Raw genomic sequence first — 14,827 nt, 5'->3', positions numbered from 1 at the left:
TTGGAGCTATTACAATTGCAAATAACAATGCCTTTTATTTTCGTTTTCATTTTAAAAACATAAATGGCTTTGTCATTTACAAAACCAATAGCTCCAACTTTCCTACTGCGAGACCTATTGGCAACGCCAGTGCTTGTTGAGCTGAGCCTTGGTGTTTGTGTTCTGCTGACAGTTAAGAGGTGTGTAGGTGAGTGTCTCAGAGCTGACAATTACTTCTCTCTATTGAGGATCTTTCAAACGAAATGAGACTTTTTACAGCAAAGGTAAATGTTGAGTTGAGTGTCATTCTTTCGAAACGTGTATTTCTGATGTTACCTCTGAGGTGGGACAGTCTGTAAATGTTAACTCTAGAGATTCCTCATGTTGATTGGAGGCCTGACTGTATGTGGTTGAAGGTGGTTTGTATCCCCATGTATGAGTTCAGGAGCTAGGCACCTCCATCATTGTGCAAAGAATGACGGTGAGTTGAGATCCTTGGTGTGTAAGTGGAAGTTTTGGGAGCAGACCCTCTATGGGAATTCTCAACTCCTTTTGTGGGAGTGGGGGTGATGTGAACCCTCTCTTTGTGAGATCAGGGATGCACCTATGTGGGTGAATTTTGCAGGTGGCCGATTAGAAATGCACTACTTGGGTACTTTGGGATCCTTCTATGTGTGAGTAAAGGTGTCATGAGAATCCCCCATGCATGTGTATATTTTCTGGTACTGTGCTGTGTGAAGATGGTGCTCTGCACTTCGCTTTGAGCCACGCATCATTTTTCTGTGTGATATATGAAGTGGTCTGAAAATCTGGCTGCATGTGAATAGAACCAGGTAGTCTTAAAATCCAGTTGCATGTGGGCACCTGTAGGTCCTCTGAACTTCAATCTGTGTGGGAAAATAAGTCGTATTGGCATCATCTTTGTCTTAGGTGGAACAAAGAGGCCTGAACATTCAGCTGTTTGTGAGATGAATGAGGAGGTCTGAACATCCAGCTGTGTTTGTATGAAACTAGATGGTCTGAACATCCTTTTGTGTGTGTATAGAATGAGCTGTGGCCTGAGTATTCAACTATGTGTTAGTGGAACAGGACTTTGCATGCAGGTGTGTGTGTAATGGAGTTGAAACATCATTCATTTGTGTGTCAGGAGAATGAGGTGGCCTGTGCATCAGCTGTAAGTGAGAGTGAAACCATGTGGCCTGAACAGCTAGCTTTGATTGAAATGAGGTAAGCTGACTAACCAAATGTGTGTCTTTGATAGTGCTGTGTGTGCGTGCACGCCTGTGTTTTTGTGTGAGAAATGAGGTGCTCTCACCATCCAACTATGTGTGTCAAACAAGGTATGTTCTGACCATCCAGCTGTGTGAGTGGAATGCAGTAGCCTGAATACCCAGCTGTATGTGCGTAGGATGTGGTGGCAGGAGCATCCAGATGTAGCTTTGTGAGTGGGATGGGGAAGGCTGGACATCCAGCTGTGTGTCGGAAGAGGTGGTGTGAGCATCCAGCTATGCGGAAAATTAGGAGGTCAGAACATCTCGCTGCATGTCCGCGGGATTAAGTGCCCTGAACGTTCATGTACACCTGCGTGAGAGCTGGTGAATGTGGCCTGAAAATTCCACTGTAGCTGTGCGAGTGTGGCCTGGCCGTCTGTGGATATAATGTGGGCCAGATGCTGTGACCATCGTCTGTGTATGTCTGTCTGTCAGTCTACACAGTGGATGCACGTGCTCCTATTACGGCAGGCACAGAGGTGCGGGCATTAGCTGCAGCTCCTGCGATCGGATGGCTTCCTGCCTCGGACTGCAGCGGGTCACTGTGTAATCTATCCGGGCGGAGTGATGCGGCCTCCGAGTGTTTTCCGACGCTGCAATCACCACGCTGCATGGCCTGTATTTTCTTTAGTATTATCGGATGGTATATTTCCTTCCGTGTCGAACGCAACCAGGCTCCTCTCCTCAACCACATCTGCATTTGCAAATATGCAGAGGCTGGCCCAGAATTTCAAAACCCCAGCTCCGTGCTAGGAGGTTTACGGTAACGCCGGTGATGTCAGCTGGTTGTGCAGTGATTCGCCTTCACAGCTGTACTTAGCATGCTACTGGTTGATCGACGGTTTGCGTGAAGGGAAGCCGGCGCGTTCTCTCTGGTGGCTGGATGTAATAAATGTGGCTCATCTGATTTTAGTATTGTTGTCTCTGAATCACACACAGCCCCCGTCCATGTGATTGCTGGCTGCGGGTGGAGGCTCGTAGGAGTGAACATAACCGCGGATTGTTGCTTCCTAAAGCAGCCAGATAAACGCTGGAGGATGCAGCTATGTTTTTCTAGTTCGTTGTGGCATCGGGGGCAGAGTGTGAGTGACATTTTTGGGTCTGGTTAGGTGTAGCTTCTCGTTCATTCATAGAGGCTAATGGTGTGGTAATAAGAAGGGAAGTTGCAGGAAGGGCTCCGGGTCACGTGACAGGAAGTCCCGGAAGCCCGCATTTCACATACCGGGAAGTTTTCAGACGTAACAGTGCTTATTTTCTGTATGTGTGCATCTGCTCTAAGCTCACGGTAGAAAAGGTGCCGTGTTTACTGTCTCACACGAGAGCAGCAGCTGGCTGGCTGGGGAGGGGGAGGAGAAATCCAAGGAAGGCTGTGTGCGGGGAGAGGGAGGAGAAGTGCCGATAAACAGGCATAGGGGAGGAGAAGCCGCAGAGCGCACGCTGGGCGAAGCCCTTTGATGTGCTGTGAGCGGCAGTGAAATTGAAAGTACGGCCGGCCTGCGGCCGGCCATGAATAATTAGGGGAGGGGAATGCGCGTGCTTGTTTGCTCACGTGATTGACGTGAACTTCAAGAAAACCGCGATTGAAAGCCCTTGGTTTTACAAGGATTTTGCCGACTTGAATTCTCGCTCCCTCAATGCGCTTGCGCGCTTTGTAGGTCACGAGACCTAAAAAGGGCTGACCACTGATTGGATGAGGCTGGACTGTGCATACAGAGTTGCCCGTTTTTGTTTTTAACTAAATTCCCTTTGGCTCATGGGAATTGTAATTTGTGTTAAATCATGAGGAAATGGCATAGAATTTCTTTTAAGAACCCCACGAGAGTGGTCTGTTTTGGTGCATGACACCTCATTGTGCAGTTACTCAGTGATGTACCATTGTTAACTTGTGGCAGTTTATTGAAGCTGAATGGGAATTTAGTCTTGCTTACATGCTGTCCGACAGCAGTCGGTTGTTTATCATACTGTGCAAAGTGACGCTCGGACTTGCTTCGTGCTCTGTTTCCCGCCCTCACTACCAGGTGTAGTAGATCAAGATCTACAGAGCAAATATTATAGTACTGTATGTTTCAACAATCTCTATCTCATGGTATAAGACCCCAAGAGCCGAGTGACTTAAAACAAAGTTTGAAGGCGTGAAAATAGTTACCTAGCAAATATGTTTCCCCAGAGTAGCATGTGACTAGGCAGATTATTATTCTCATTACAGACCTACAATATTTGAAGAAAAACACTATATTCAAATTACATGGGTGTATAAATTATCCCATATGTGTACATGATTGCTCCGAGCAAAGTGGAGGTGTTGATGGAGGAGTAAGGGTAATGGACAGAACACAAACATATACATTTTGTTACCTTTTGCATATACATGTCAGCTTGAAGCTATCAGCTGCCTGCTCAACTCTCCAGTGGGTTATTTTCACGCATCCTGCGTGAGGTGGCTTTCAGCCCTTTGTTGCAGAGACCACTGCTTTCCACAGCAAATTCCGTTGGATTTTGCTACAGAAAAGGAAGGATTACAATCAAACTTAGCAGCCCTGGTTTCCCCACTCAGTACACTTTTTGTCAGAAAGCATCTCATTATTGGTTAACTGAGGACAAAGTAGAACAGAAGCAAAAAGTCAAAGCTATTAGGGTTCAATAAATGTGTTTAAAATTTCGGGCATTAAATAGTAGTAACAGAGGGGAAGCAAGTTTTCCACCCGTCCCTCTCTCATCCGTTCCCCGAAACCCAACAGTTATCCTGCTCGCTAGCTTTAGCAAAGAAATTCAAGAAGAAACGCCCCAGTGTGGCCCGACACCGCCTCTTCGGGTTGCTTCAGAACCTTGTGTGCGTGCGGAACTCCTCGATGCAGATCCAAATATCCTCAAAAGCCCCCCTTAACCAGAGTAACCCACAGTACCCTTTCCTATTCAGTCAGACACCATCATTTTGTGGGCGTAACTGAATCTTTAAGGATTCTATAGATAGGTCATAACCTCATTTATTCCACTAAAAGTAATTCTGTACTTAAGATCCTTTCCATTTAAAATTTCATTTGGCAGCACCATCTAAAAAACAACTGTAGATGACCCTGATCAAAGTACCAAGGATCAGTAAAGCGTCTTTTCAGGGCAGAGAAAGACAGATTGAGTGTATGCAGAAAAACCAGCTGGGCAGAAGGAGAGGTGTAATGACATGGGTGTTAGAAATGGGATCCCTGGCTGGCCAGGGCTTGCGCCTAAGTCAGTCAGAGACCACCACTCCTAAGTCAGGGCAAGGGAGTTACACGCCAAGATAACCCCTGCTCACCCTCTAGGTAACGTGGCGCGAGCAGCAATGCTAAACTTGGAGGCGATATGAGTTAAGTATTTGCGCACGCACCCCAGTAACAACACCCAAGGCCCACCACAAAGGAAACTCCACACAAGGTTATATAAAAAATAGCCTTTGTATTATAGTAAAAACACATTAGATAACGCACAAACTTTACAATGTGCCAACAGGCACGGGCAGAATTTACAAGGGATTATGTACAGGACAGGGCCACATGGACCACTGTCAGGGGTAGGCACTTGTTAGAAATAATACTTGTAGGTATACACTTAGCACATAAACATATAATGACTAGCACCAAAATTGTACATGCAGCACACAACCAGTAATCACTGGTAAAGAGTAAATACCTCCTACGTAACCCTAAACACTGTAGGAAAATCACGCAGGGAACTAGGACCTTATCATCAGGACCTAAGGAAGGAAAACCATCACCTAAGCAGGTCACTTTTAGCAAAGGGAAGGAAACCTAAACAATCACCTAAGCAGGTCACATTTAGCAAAGGAGATAAACATAAAATACCTAAGCAGGTCACTTTTAGCAAAGGTAATGGGACATCAACAATCCTCTAAGCAGGTCACATTTAGCAAAGGGGATAAACATAAAATACCTAAGCAGGTCACTTTTAGCAAAGGTAATAACATAAACACATTGCACATGAGGCATTAAAACACATTCAGAGGTGCAGGATAGAACATTTGTGCAAGAATCACATTAGCAAGTAACTTACAATGCGCAGGGTGCATGTAGCACAACACTAGAACTTGTCCCTCAGGCCAACTGGCCTCGCAAGGGGCTGAAATGCCCTGAGTCTCAATGTCAGGGAAGGCTGCGCAGGCAGCAAGGAATCTAACCTAAACGTAGCAACTGTCCACTAAGTGCTGGACAGTTGTAAATCACAGATAGCCAACGTTGGAGCCACGTGGGCTCAAGAACAATGGTGAGGGAACACAGCGTGGGAGCCACGGGACTCTGACCAACTAACTGCCTGTGTCCCCCTAGAGCCTCTCAGGGCTCGCAAAACAAATCTGCTGGCACTTTTAGAGCTCCTGCGCTCTAAAACAATGAAGATTCCCCCAGAGCCTCTCTCAGGGCTCTCAATCAAGGTACTGGCACTCGAGCCTCGCAGGCTCGTAAAAAGGACTGGGGCTGGAGCCTCTCGGGCTCAAAGAACAATGGGGGCTCGGAGCCTCGTGGGCTCGAAGACGCAGATGTGCCCCTGAAGCCTCTCTGGGCTCCCTCGCAATTGGGGGCGAAACGTTGGAGTCCCTCACGGGGGACTCAGACTCAAATAATGCCCCACGGAGCCTCGTGGCTACAATGTCCAAGGAATGCCCCTTCTCTCCTGCGGAGCGGCCCGCTGCCAACCGGGGCCGCTCTGTACACAATGAATCAGCCTCGCACTCACCGGGTCCTTGCTGGAGCTGCGAGGGCAGGAACACTGCTGGCTCACCTTCTCTGGGCAGCGCGGGGCTCCTCGTCCTCGAGGGAGCTTCGGACACGGCCGGCTGCTTCCTTCGTCTCCCGCCTGGCCTTGTCTCGCTGCACTCCGCCTGACTTCCGCTGGGGCCGCCAATGGCAGTCCCGGGAGGCGGGACTTCCGGGTCGCACTAGGCAGCGGCCCGGCAACAGTTTTCAAGGCTCCTGGGCTGCGGCGGTGATCACGAGGCAATGCCGGGTGGGCACCGGCTTCCAAATAAAATATAAAGCGAGGTGGGCACTCGCTCTGCCGAAAATCGGCAATTGAAGCGGGCAAATGCCGGATGGGCACCGGCTGCACAAAGAGAGCTCCCCAGCGCTCAGGGACAAAGTAAAGCGCTCTCAAGCGCCAAGAGCAAAAGTAAAGCGCTCCCCAGCGCTATAAGGAAAATAAAGCGCTCCTAGCGCTATAAGTCAAATGAAAGCGCTTCCAGGCGCTCTGGCAAAAGTCAAGCTCCAGCAGAGACTGGAAGCAGGCAGGGGGGGCAAGGCAGGGCCAGAGCCAGCTCACTGGGTCTCCAGGCAGGGAGACAAGCCAAGTGGCGGTCCTCCTGGCCCCAGCAGCAGCAGCAGCCCCCTCTGGCAAGGATCCTGGAAGAGAACAGAACCAAATTGTATGGGGACACAGCCCCTTCTTATACTGTAAAATCCCATTGTCTCATGGTGCAGGGTGGGGAGAAACCAGTTGCAGCTGGTTTTGAAGTACCCTTGATAGCTCAACCACCCATTTCATTCACTGGCAGGGCTAGGGACATCAGTCGCACTACAGGGGGTGGAGCCAGCATTGTGTGGGGAAAGTCCAGGCCCATCAGGGACCAGGTGCACTCCTCCCAGGCCATCAATATGCTAATCTCACACTCACCACCGGGCAGACCCATCCAGCCTTCCTGGAGCCAGGCTCACCAGCCAGCTCCAGCCAATCACACGGCAGGCATATTTTACATTAATATGCCAAGTCCTAGAAGTGGCATTTCTACACATGACACACACATGCCACATACACCATTGCGAAGCATTCATTCTCACGAGCTCGCACATACCTAATTCGAGCATGCACTCCCCACGCATCAGGAACTACCAGGGACACAGACATTCCCCATGCATTCCTATGGGAGAGCAGGCCAGCCTAACTACATGCAAGCACTTTACTCTGGGACACAGGGAAAAAGTGCGCACAGACCAGAAAATCATCCACACAGATCACAGATCTGAAGCAAAAAGATTAGGGGTGAACCTGCCTTAAGGGCCAAGTCCATCAATGGGGTGCAAAGTTTATTTGTGGTAAGCAAGCACATTTCATTGATGCAGGTAACGACTAAAACCTCGGAAGGAATGAGGCTGTAATGTCCTGATTGAGATTACAGACCCTGCCCTATGTCTGTAATTACCTATGTCAGACGCCTTCAGAATTTGTGGTTACATTTTTTTGAGGTTGTTCATGTTGCCTGAGCCTCATTATTTTGATAAATCATGGCTATAACTCGAATGGAAGTGAATGGGTAAGAAAACAAAACTGGTGCAAACAGGCTGTGACTCCAGGTTTGGCCCATCCTTGATAAATTACTTTGTTCTTGTTCCCGCCATGTTTCTGTAGTTTGCTTTCTTTATTTCCCAGACAGACACAACACAAAGGTAATTCTTTTTTGTTAGATTTCAAAGTCATAAGACATGCATCGGCCTGCCGACTTAAAGAAGTCAAATTAGAATTGTTCCACTTTTTAAAACATTTTAATGCTGTCATGTGTATCGCTCTTGTTTACATACTATTTAACCACTCGTTAAACAAAGAATAATAGTGTATATTCTTCTGTGTTCCTTGTTTTTCCTAGTTTGACTCTAGAACAAAAGGAACTTTGCCGTTGCAGACTAAAACTATTGAATTACTTAGATCGACTCTCAACATATGAGGTGAGCCTAAGCGAGCACGTTATAATGTACTCTTTTTGCCACGTGTACGTTCAATATTTTGCATGTATTTGGCATAACTTTTCCCTCAATCACCTTGTTTTTTGCTTTTGTTTCCGTTTTTAATTAGTTTTTTCCTTAACCTTAATAAGGCACCATTTTTTGTTGTTAATCAAATAATTGTAATACCACCTTTTCTTTATCACTGGCTTCTTCCTCACATTTTCCCCCTCGGTTTTAGGTTTGGTTAGACAGTACAGCTCTCTATAGGACCTATTGTTACCAGTTCTTTAAAATATCTATAGCGTTGGTCTTGGCTCCGCCTAAAATAGTGTTACTTTCTGCCTCACGGTATCTGCTGTTAGGTGTGTTATTCTTCTTTCTATGGAGAGCTTGGATTGTAATGCATTGGGGGGCTATTTTCCATCTGAAAATACACCCCGTTACCACATATTCAGTTCTTTCTCATCAATGCCTTGTACACAGAAAGAAATTCTGGGTCACTGCGATCTGCTGGTCAAATGTATGTGAGACTTTATTACTTACTTTCATTATTTAATACGTTAACCTGTACATCCCTGGTTTGCAGAGAGAGTTGATAGTAGGCATATAGGTAGAAAGGGTCACCAAGTTTTGAGATATAGGCAACGTTAAGAGACTGGCCCACGCGCTTCATGAATCTAAGATATAGAATAGTGTTGATAACTTCCTTTATTTCATTGATTTGAAGAGAAAGTATACAGCAAGCCTCTTTCCCTTTGCTGTTTTATCTAGCCGTGTTGTCGAAGCTTAGGAATATACAATGTGAGCTCTGTTCCTACTGAGATGATTGCAGAAAGATAGCCGGTGGCAGGCACTGGCCTGGAGCTTCACAGTTAACCTATTCCAAGGTCTTATTTCAATGCGTTCACGCAGTTACTCAATCGCCAGGTTATGTTGTTATTTTCTTATTTTGTTGCCGATTGGGCTGTGTAATTATTTGCCTTTCTAGATGATACGCTCCTGCGTGGGCTCCAGTCACTTTCTTTGTCAGCAGATAAAGCATGTATTTCCGGTGCTTCCTGTTCAGAAGCCTGTAAAAGGTAGTCTGCAAGAGTACGCTGTCCTAAAACATTTGCCCGCGCTGTATTGCTTTCGACATGTCTAGGTAACTGCCAGGTGTTTGTGACCTGCACGGAGCTGGTAACCTCTTTGATTCGGAGGATTCTTTTCCATGGTCTGTTCTTTTGCGGCCATTTCTTGTCAAAGCTCTCCGTGGTGGGGGTGAGGATGAAATTTATTTTCATTTTGGCACATCGACAATCCCACTTGTGCTGCATCTAGCAGATCTGATAGCAGTTGATAGCTAATAACTTGCCTGGCTGTCCATCCGAAGCAAACCCGCAGAGGTTGGGGGCACCATTTATCAGTGGATCTGCAGTTGCACATGTACTCATGGCCGTGAACTTCTAGAACCTGATCACACTAGAATAACTTCTGCGCCCGTGTTTACATGCGAGTGCTTTAGGCGCTGGAGGGTATCCTCCGTTTGGACAGAAATGTTTAGTGCTTATGAAAATGTGGTTATTTGACGCTTAAATATACTTGTTTTCTTATAAGGCATGGGAAAGTGCATGTTAACAAAACAAGCATTGGCTGTGCGTAATGCACAGATGGGGGCTGCAGCGGGAGAGAGAGAGGCGGAGGGAGTTGTGGGGGCTGCACCGGGAGAGAGAGAGAGAGGCAGAGGGAGCTGTGTACGCGCACGCTACCCTAAGCAGCATTTAATTGTCCGATGGCAGGAACTGGTCGAGGAGAGGTAGAGCAAGGCGCACGCGCTGTGCGCGTGATCGCTAGCTGGTGGCCAAGGCTTTGCTAGCAGCACTTTTAAAACCTGCTTACAAAATGTCTCAAGAGCAGCACATGCTCGATGACTCAGCGAGACCTAAAAAATATGCTCAACGCGTGCTCTGTTTTAATTATATTGATTAAACAAAATCGAAAAAAACAAATATTAACAGTTGTAGACCTTTGCTGTCGGTTAAGAATCATAACTGAATAAAAAAAAAGTATAAAAATAGCATATTTCAATGTGGAATATATATATATGTACTGTTCGAAAGAATTATACATTGACTCTTTTTAGGTTTTGGCATACTGGTTTAGCGCCACCAAGTTTAAATGTGCTTTAGCTCTAACTTTGTTGGGATCAGTTTTCTCTTATAATTTGGGGCTAATCTTTTTTTTAATAATAATATTTTTATTGAACAAAAGATTAGGAGCATGCTTCATATGTAGAACATTTTCTGGACAGTCACCATGAGGGTTCTAGGGTCGCCGCCAGTATTCAGTACAATTATTTAATTGCAATATAGTAGTAATAAATTTAACCTCCATGTTGCACAGCCCCTCCCATCATATCATCTACTGTTGTAATGTCTTCAGGACCCTCTATATTCCACCGAGTGGCCCCATACCTTACCCCACTTCAGAGGCTTGTTTGCTCCCTATGCCTTTGTAATATTTCTTTTTTGCCACTATTTCTGCTACCATTAGCCATATCCTTGAGTATTTCGGCCATGGGCCTTCCTCAGTCAAACACAGTATATGCCACCTAGCCTGTCTAGTATGACCTCTTGATCCACCACCTCGGACATGACCTGTGCAATCTCTTTCCAGTATTACCTGGGGCCAACCTTGAATTTGACTGTGCAATTGGATTGGATTTGTACTCACTGCCGCTGTACTGGATACAAGCTGCTACTTGTAACATATTCACTGCTCACATTTGACTTGAAGAAGGTTTGTAGTTATGTAGAGGAAGACATTGACCAGATTCAGAATCCTTGCTCTTCATTCTTCGAGGGGTACGAACTACAATTTCGGAACTGAGGAAGAAGGCTGTCTTAACTCAGCCTTGAGCTCGTGGTCCAGTATAAACAGTGCTTTAAATGGGAGGTACTGTCCGGTACTTTTTTACTTTGAGAGGTAGAGTACCGGCACCTCTCGAGAGAAATGCAATACCTTTAATTGGAGAGTACGGAACTTCTTCGAAATAAGCAGGTACTCTGGTGCAGAGTACCTGCACTTCTATCTTTCTATTTCAAGCACTGAGTATAAATGCTACTGTGAGAACCTTTGGTGAGTGAATCAGCGGAGAACAGAGACCGCAGTAGACGACCAATCCTGACCCAAAGATTCCCCAGACTTAGAGAAGTGAAGTTCTCTCTGTGACATGCAACTAGCATTTGTGACTGCTACTGCTCCCGTGAGAAAAGTGACTTTGGAGCTGTCCAGTCTTATTTTTCTTCCCGTGCAGACTAGTGTATGACCAATGATCCTTAAGACAGGCGGAGCCCGAGGTGCCCTGGTATGCCATGGTCTCCTTCTGCACCATGCATCACTGTCTGCTAATGTACTCTAAGACCCAGCCTCTGAAAGAACAAAGGCCCGCCCTGTGCTGAAAAATTGAGAGCTGCCCCTCTTTAAACTGGAGTTTTCAGGCACTGGTGGCCTCTCCACTGTGTCATAGTTGGTCGCTGAAGGTTTTCTGGCACTCCAAAAGCACGCTATGAACCCTACCCCTGGACTCTAAGAAGCCCTCGAGGAATGTTTGACTGGTCTCCCCATTTCCCACATTTGACACCTGTCTACACACAACAACCTACTGAAGGCTAAAGTCTGGGCCTTGAAGACATGTAAACCCAGTGCTGTGCTTGGCTAGATCCCAAATCTAGTGACATGGTATCCTTGCCAACCATGCACAGACTCTAGTTTGAGATAAAGATGCAGAGAATAAAGAACAGCCTTATTCAGTTTCATGTTAATGGCATGAAACCTATTGTTACTGAGAACCTTATCTTCCACTTTAAATTAAAATATTAATTTTATTTTTTCTGGGTGGTACATGTGCTGGCTTGAAGTAGTAGCTGTTTCCCGTCTGTTCACGGAAATGATTGTCACAGACATTGCCCAATTGTCTTTGAGTCACACACTGCCTGGAAAAGTGGCCGGATATTGGATAAGACACATCTGGGTTGGGTAGGCAGACAGATCCTCCACAGCCTTCTCATGCACGCCCTCTCCATCCCAGCCCAAATCCTTGTCCTCCCATCCCTACAGGCTCCCACTCTCCCTCATCCACACATTCCATTCCATCCATTCCCTCACACTTAAAGACACATTAAAAAATGTATCATGCACACATCTTCCTGATCATAGCCCCATAGTACCGTTCACACACCTTCACATCCCCTTCCACCTAACCTCTGCCACACATACACCAATCACCATTCATCTGATCTATAGCCATGCACCTGCATCGCATTATTCATCCACAATCACACACACACACACACACACACACACACACACACACACACACACACACACACACACATATACACACACACATACATACATACATCCACAATCACACACACACACACACACACACACACACACGCATACACACATACATTCACACACACACACATACATCCACACACACACTCTCTCTCACTATCTCTCTCCCTACCTCTCCCTCTCCCAGGTCATTTATCTGCACACACACATGCTCACACACACACACACATATCCACACACACATACTCACACCCACCACTATCCTTTCACATGCTCCCATTCATTCCCTCAAACAAGCCCCACCTATCCGTCCACATCTCCACCATGCATACACAGACAGCTACTGCCTGATGTGTAAATAACACAAGTGCTGGAGGGTTAGCTCACCGCTTCTCTGCTGTGCCTGTTATGTGCACACAGAGCTCCTCCCCTGACCACGTGGCCCCTGTTCCCTGCATCTCACTGAAGCTTGAGAACCCCTCTCACTGCTCCGAAGCCAGTAGGCCGGATTCGTCAGTGCTTACTTAAATTTCCCATTGAAGCGGAGCCCTGTGTTCTCTGTCCTAAGCCTGCCCAGTGCCTAATCTAGTCGTCACCGCGGTTCTGACACTATGAGCAGCCTGTTTGAATAATGTTCTAAAAATGCCTCATTTGTCTGTCAGGAAATCCTTGGAGGGCCTCACGCCGCCGAAGAGAGATATAACGCAGAGTTCTTTAAGACGTTCCGAAGCCAGAATATCGTCTTGTCAGCAAGAACCTACGCTCGGGTACTGTATGAAAACATCTGTTTTTCTTGATTTTACTTTCTTGCGTTTGGAAATGTTCGAAAACTTTTCAGTGCACACCTTTAACCATCAAACGTCTGCGAGAAGAAGGCAGTTTTTTCTGTGTTTATACATTGCTGTGAGATGCTCTGATCTTGGGGTTTACCGTGGAAAGGTCAAGATCTAATGAAGAGAGGTTAAGCGGGAGAGGGTTTAAATGTCATGTTTGATATTCTCTAGCACCCTGGGAAACAATATTCTGTGAAGCAAATGAATGCACCAAATACTAAATTGTTCAAGACAAAGTACCAAAGCTACTATGCCCGGCTTGTACCTGAACATGCACGACCTACCTGCTTGGGCAGTCCTTCTTGGGCACTCTTAGCCGCACTAGTGACCAGTTTTTGTGCTCTGCAGTCAACACTTCCCTTATGCAGACTGCAGTACCTTATACAGTTACCAGAGGTTCTTTAGGGCCTAATTATGCTTTTGGTGGTCCATAGTCCTCCAAACCTGTGGTGCGGTCCAGCCACCATATTACGACTAAGTCGATGGGACTGTCACACCACCGCTGTTACCGCCGGTATCCGTAATCCCTTGGGGGTTGGCAGTGGTCAGAGGCTACAATATGCCAGCATATTATGAGTTTCCTCACTGCTCTCCTTTTTATGGTGGTGTGTCCACCATGAAAAGGGCCCCCTGGTGCCTCTGTGCACAGGGATGTTTGCAGGGGGGCACATGGTGTGCCCCACATCTATATGCACCCCCATGTTCCTGCATGTAACAAAATACGTAACATTGTGCATTTCGGTTCATGCAGGAACATGCTTTGGCTTTTCCATCGCGGCGCCTTTCTAAGGCTGAACGCCTGGGAACGCCAAAGCAGCGACGGCAAGAACAGGAGAAAACTCCTAATCTGGCGGCCAGACGGCTATGGCGGCCCAATGCCACACCACCAAAGTCATAATCAGGCCCTTAAGCCAATACTGGGAGTCCCTCCAGTCAGAGGCAAGTGCCTGCTGTGAGCAGAGCAGACTGTGGTATGTTAGCCTAACACTAGACGCACTTCTGGGGTCCCCCACTGCCCTCTCAGTCTCTGGTTACCAGAGAATTATGAATACAGCAAATGCCCTTGAATGTCTTCTTTTGCTGAAAGTGGAAAGAAACTGTCCATAAACTCACCTCTGCTTTTGTTTTGAGCATTCCAAATCATAGAGAGTGCATGGCTTCAACATTTCCACTTGCATGTTCACATTCGCAGGGCCAATTCATTTTGCATGTTTTCTATGTCCTAAATAAACATGCCAATGCTGGATTATAGTGGCCTTAGTTGTTATCGATGCACCGACTGCAAGTCATGTTTGTTCACAAAGATGCCATCCTAATATAGATAGTTTTTAGAAGTCGTATGTATGTATAAACACTGTACTTCATATCTAGAGCAGTTCTTTAGCTGTATTTGTGCATTACATGCCTGTCATTCACAAGTAGAGCAGCCATCAGCGAGTAGTGCCAGGAAGCAAGTGAGGCCAGGGCGCAAGTGGCAGGGGATGGGGCAGGGAAAGAAAATCTGATGTGGAAATTGACAGCAATGGGGCCGTCCATAAGCAGAGTGGATGACGGGGAAATTACGGTGAACAAAGGGGGGCACCGAGTGAGGGTGGTGGACAGGCAGCTGCTGAATAGGAGATGGTAGTGATTGGAAGGGGGGCAGGGAATGAGGGAGGCAGGAAGGCACGATGAAGAGCGAAGACTGGGAATGTGAGAG

General features: G+C 46.6%; 1 protein-coding gene across 1 annotated transcript in view; it reads left to right on the top strand.

The window, feature by feature from the left end:
• LOC147666261 (NBAS subunit of NRZ tethering complex-like) overlaps nt 1-14,827 on the top strand; it is a 359,627-nt gene that overhangs the window by 283,168 nt on the left and 61,632 nt on the right. Inside the window, exons 13-14 of the mRNA XM_086949183.1 lie at nt 7,876-7,954; nt 12,958-13,062. Of these exons, the coding sequence (XP_086805309.1) occupies nt 7,876-7,954; nt 12,958-13,062 (184 nt within the window). The remainder of the gene's footprint in view (nt 1-7,875; nt 7,955-12,957; nt 13,063-14,827) is intronic.

The sequence above is a fragment of the Lissotriton vulgaris genome, unplaced genomic scaffold, assembly GCF_964263255.1.
Source record: "Lissotriton vulgaris unplaced genomic scaffold, aLisVul1.2 SCAFFOLD_2284, whole genome shotgun sequence".
NCBI lineage: Eukaryota > Metazoa > Chordata > Amphibia > Caudata > Salamandridae > Lissotriton > Lissotriton vulgaris.
The sequence above is the reverse complement of the archived record's forward strand: the minus strand, read 5'-3'. Positions and strand labels throughout refer to the sequence as shown.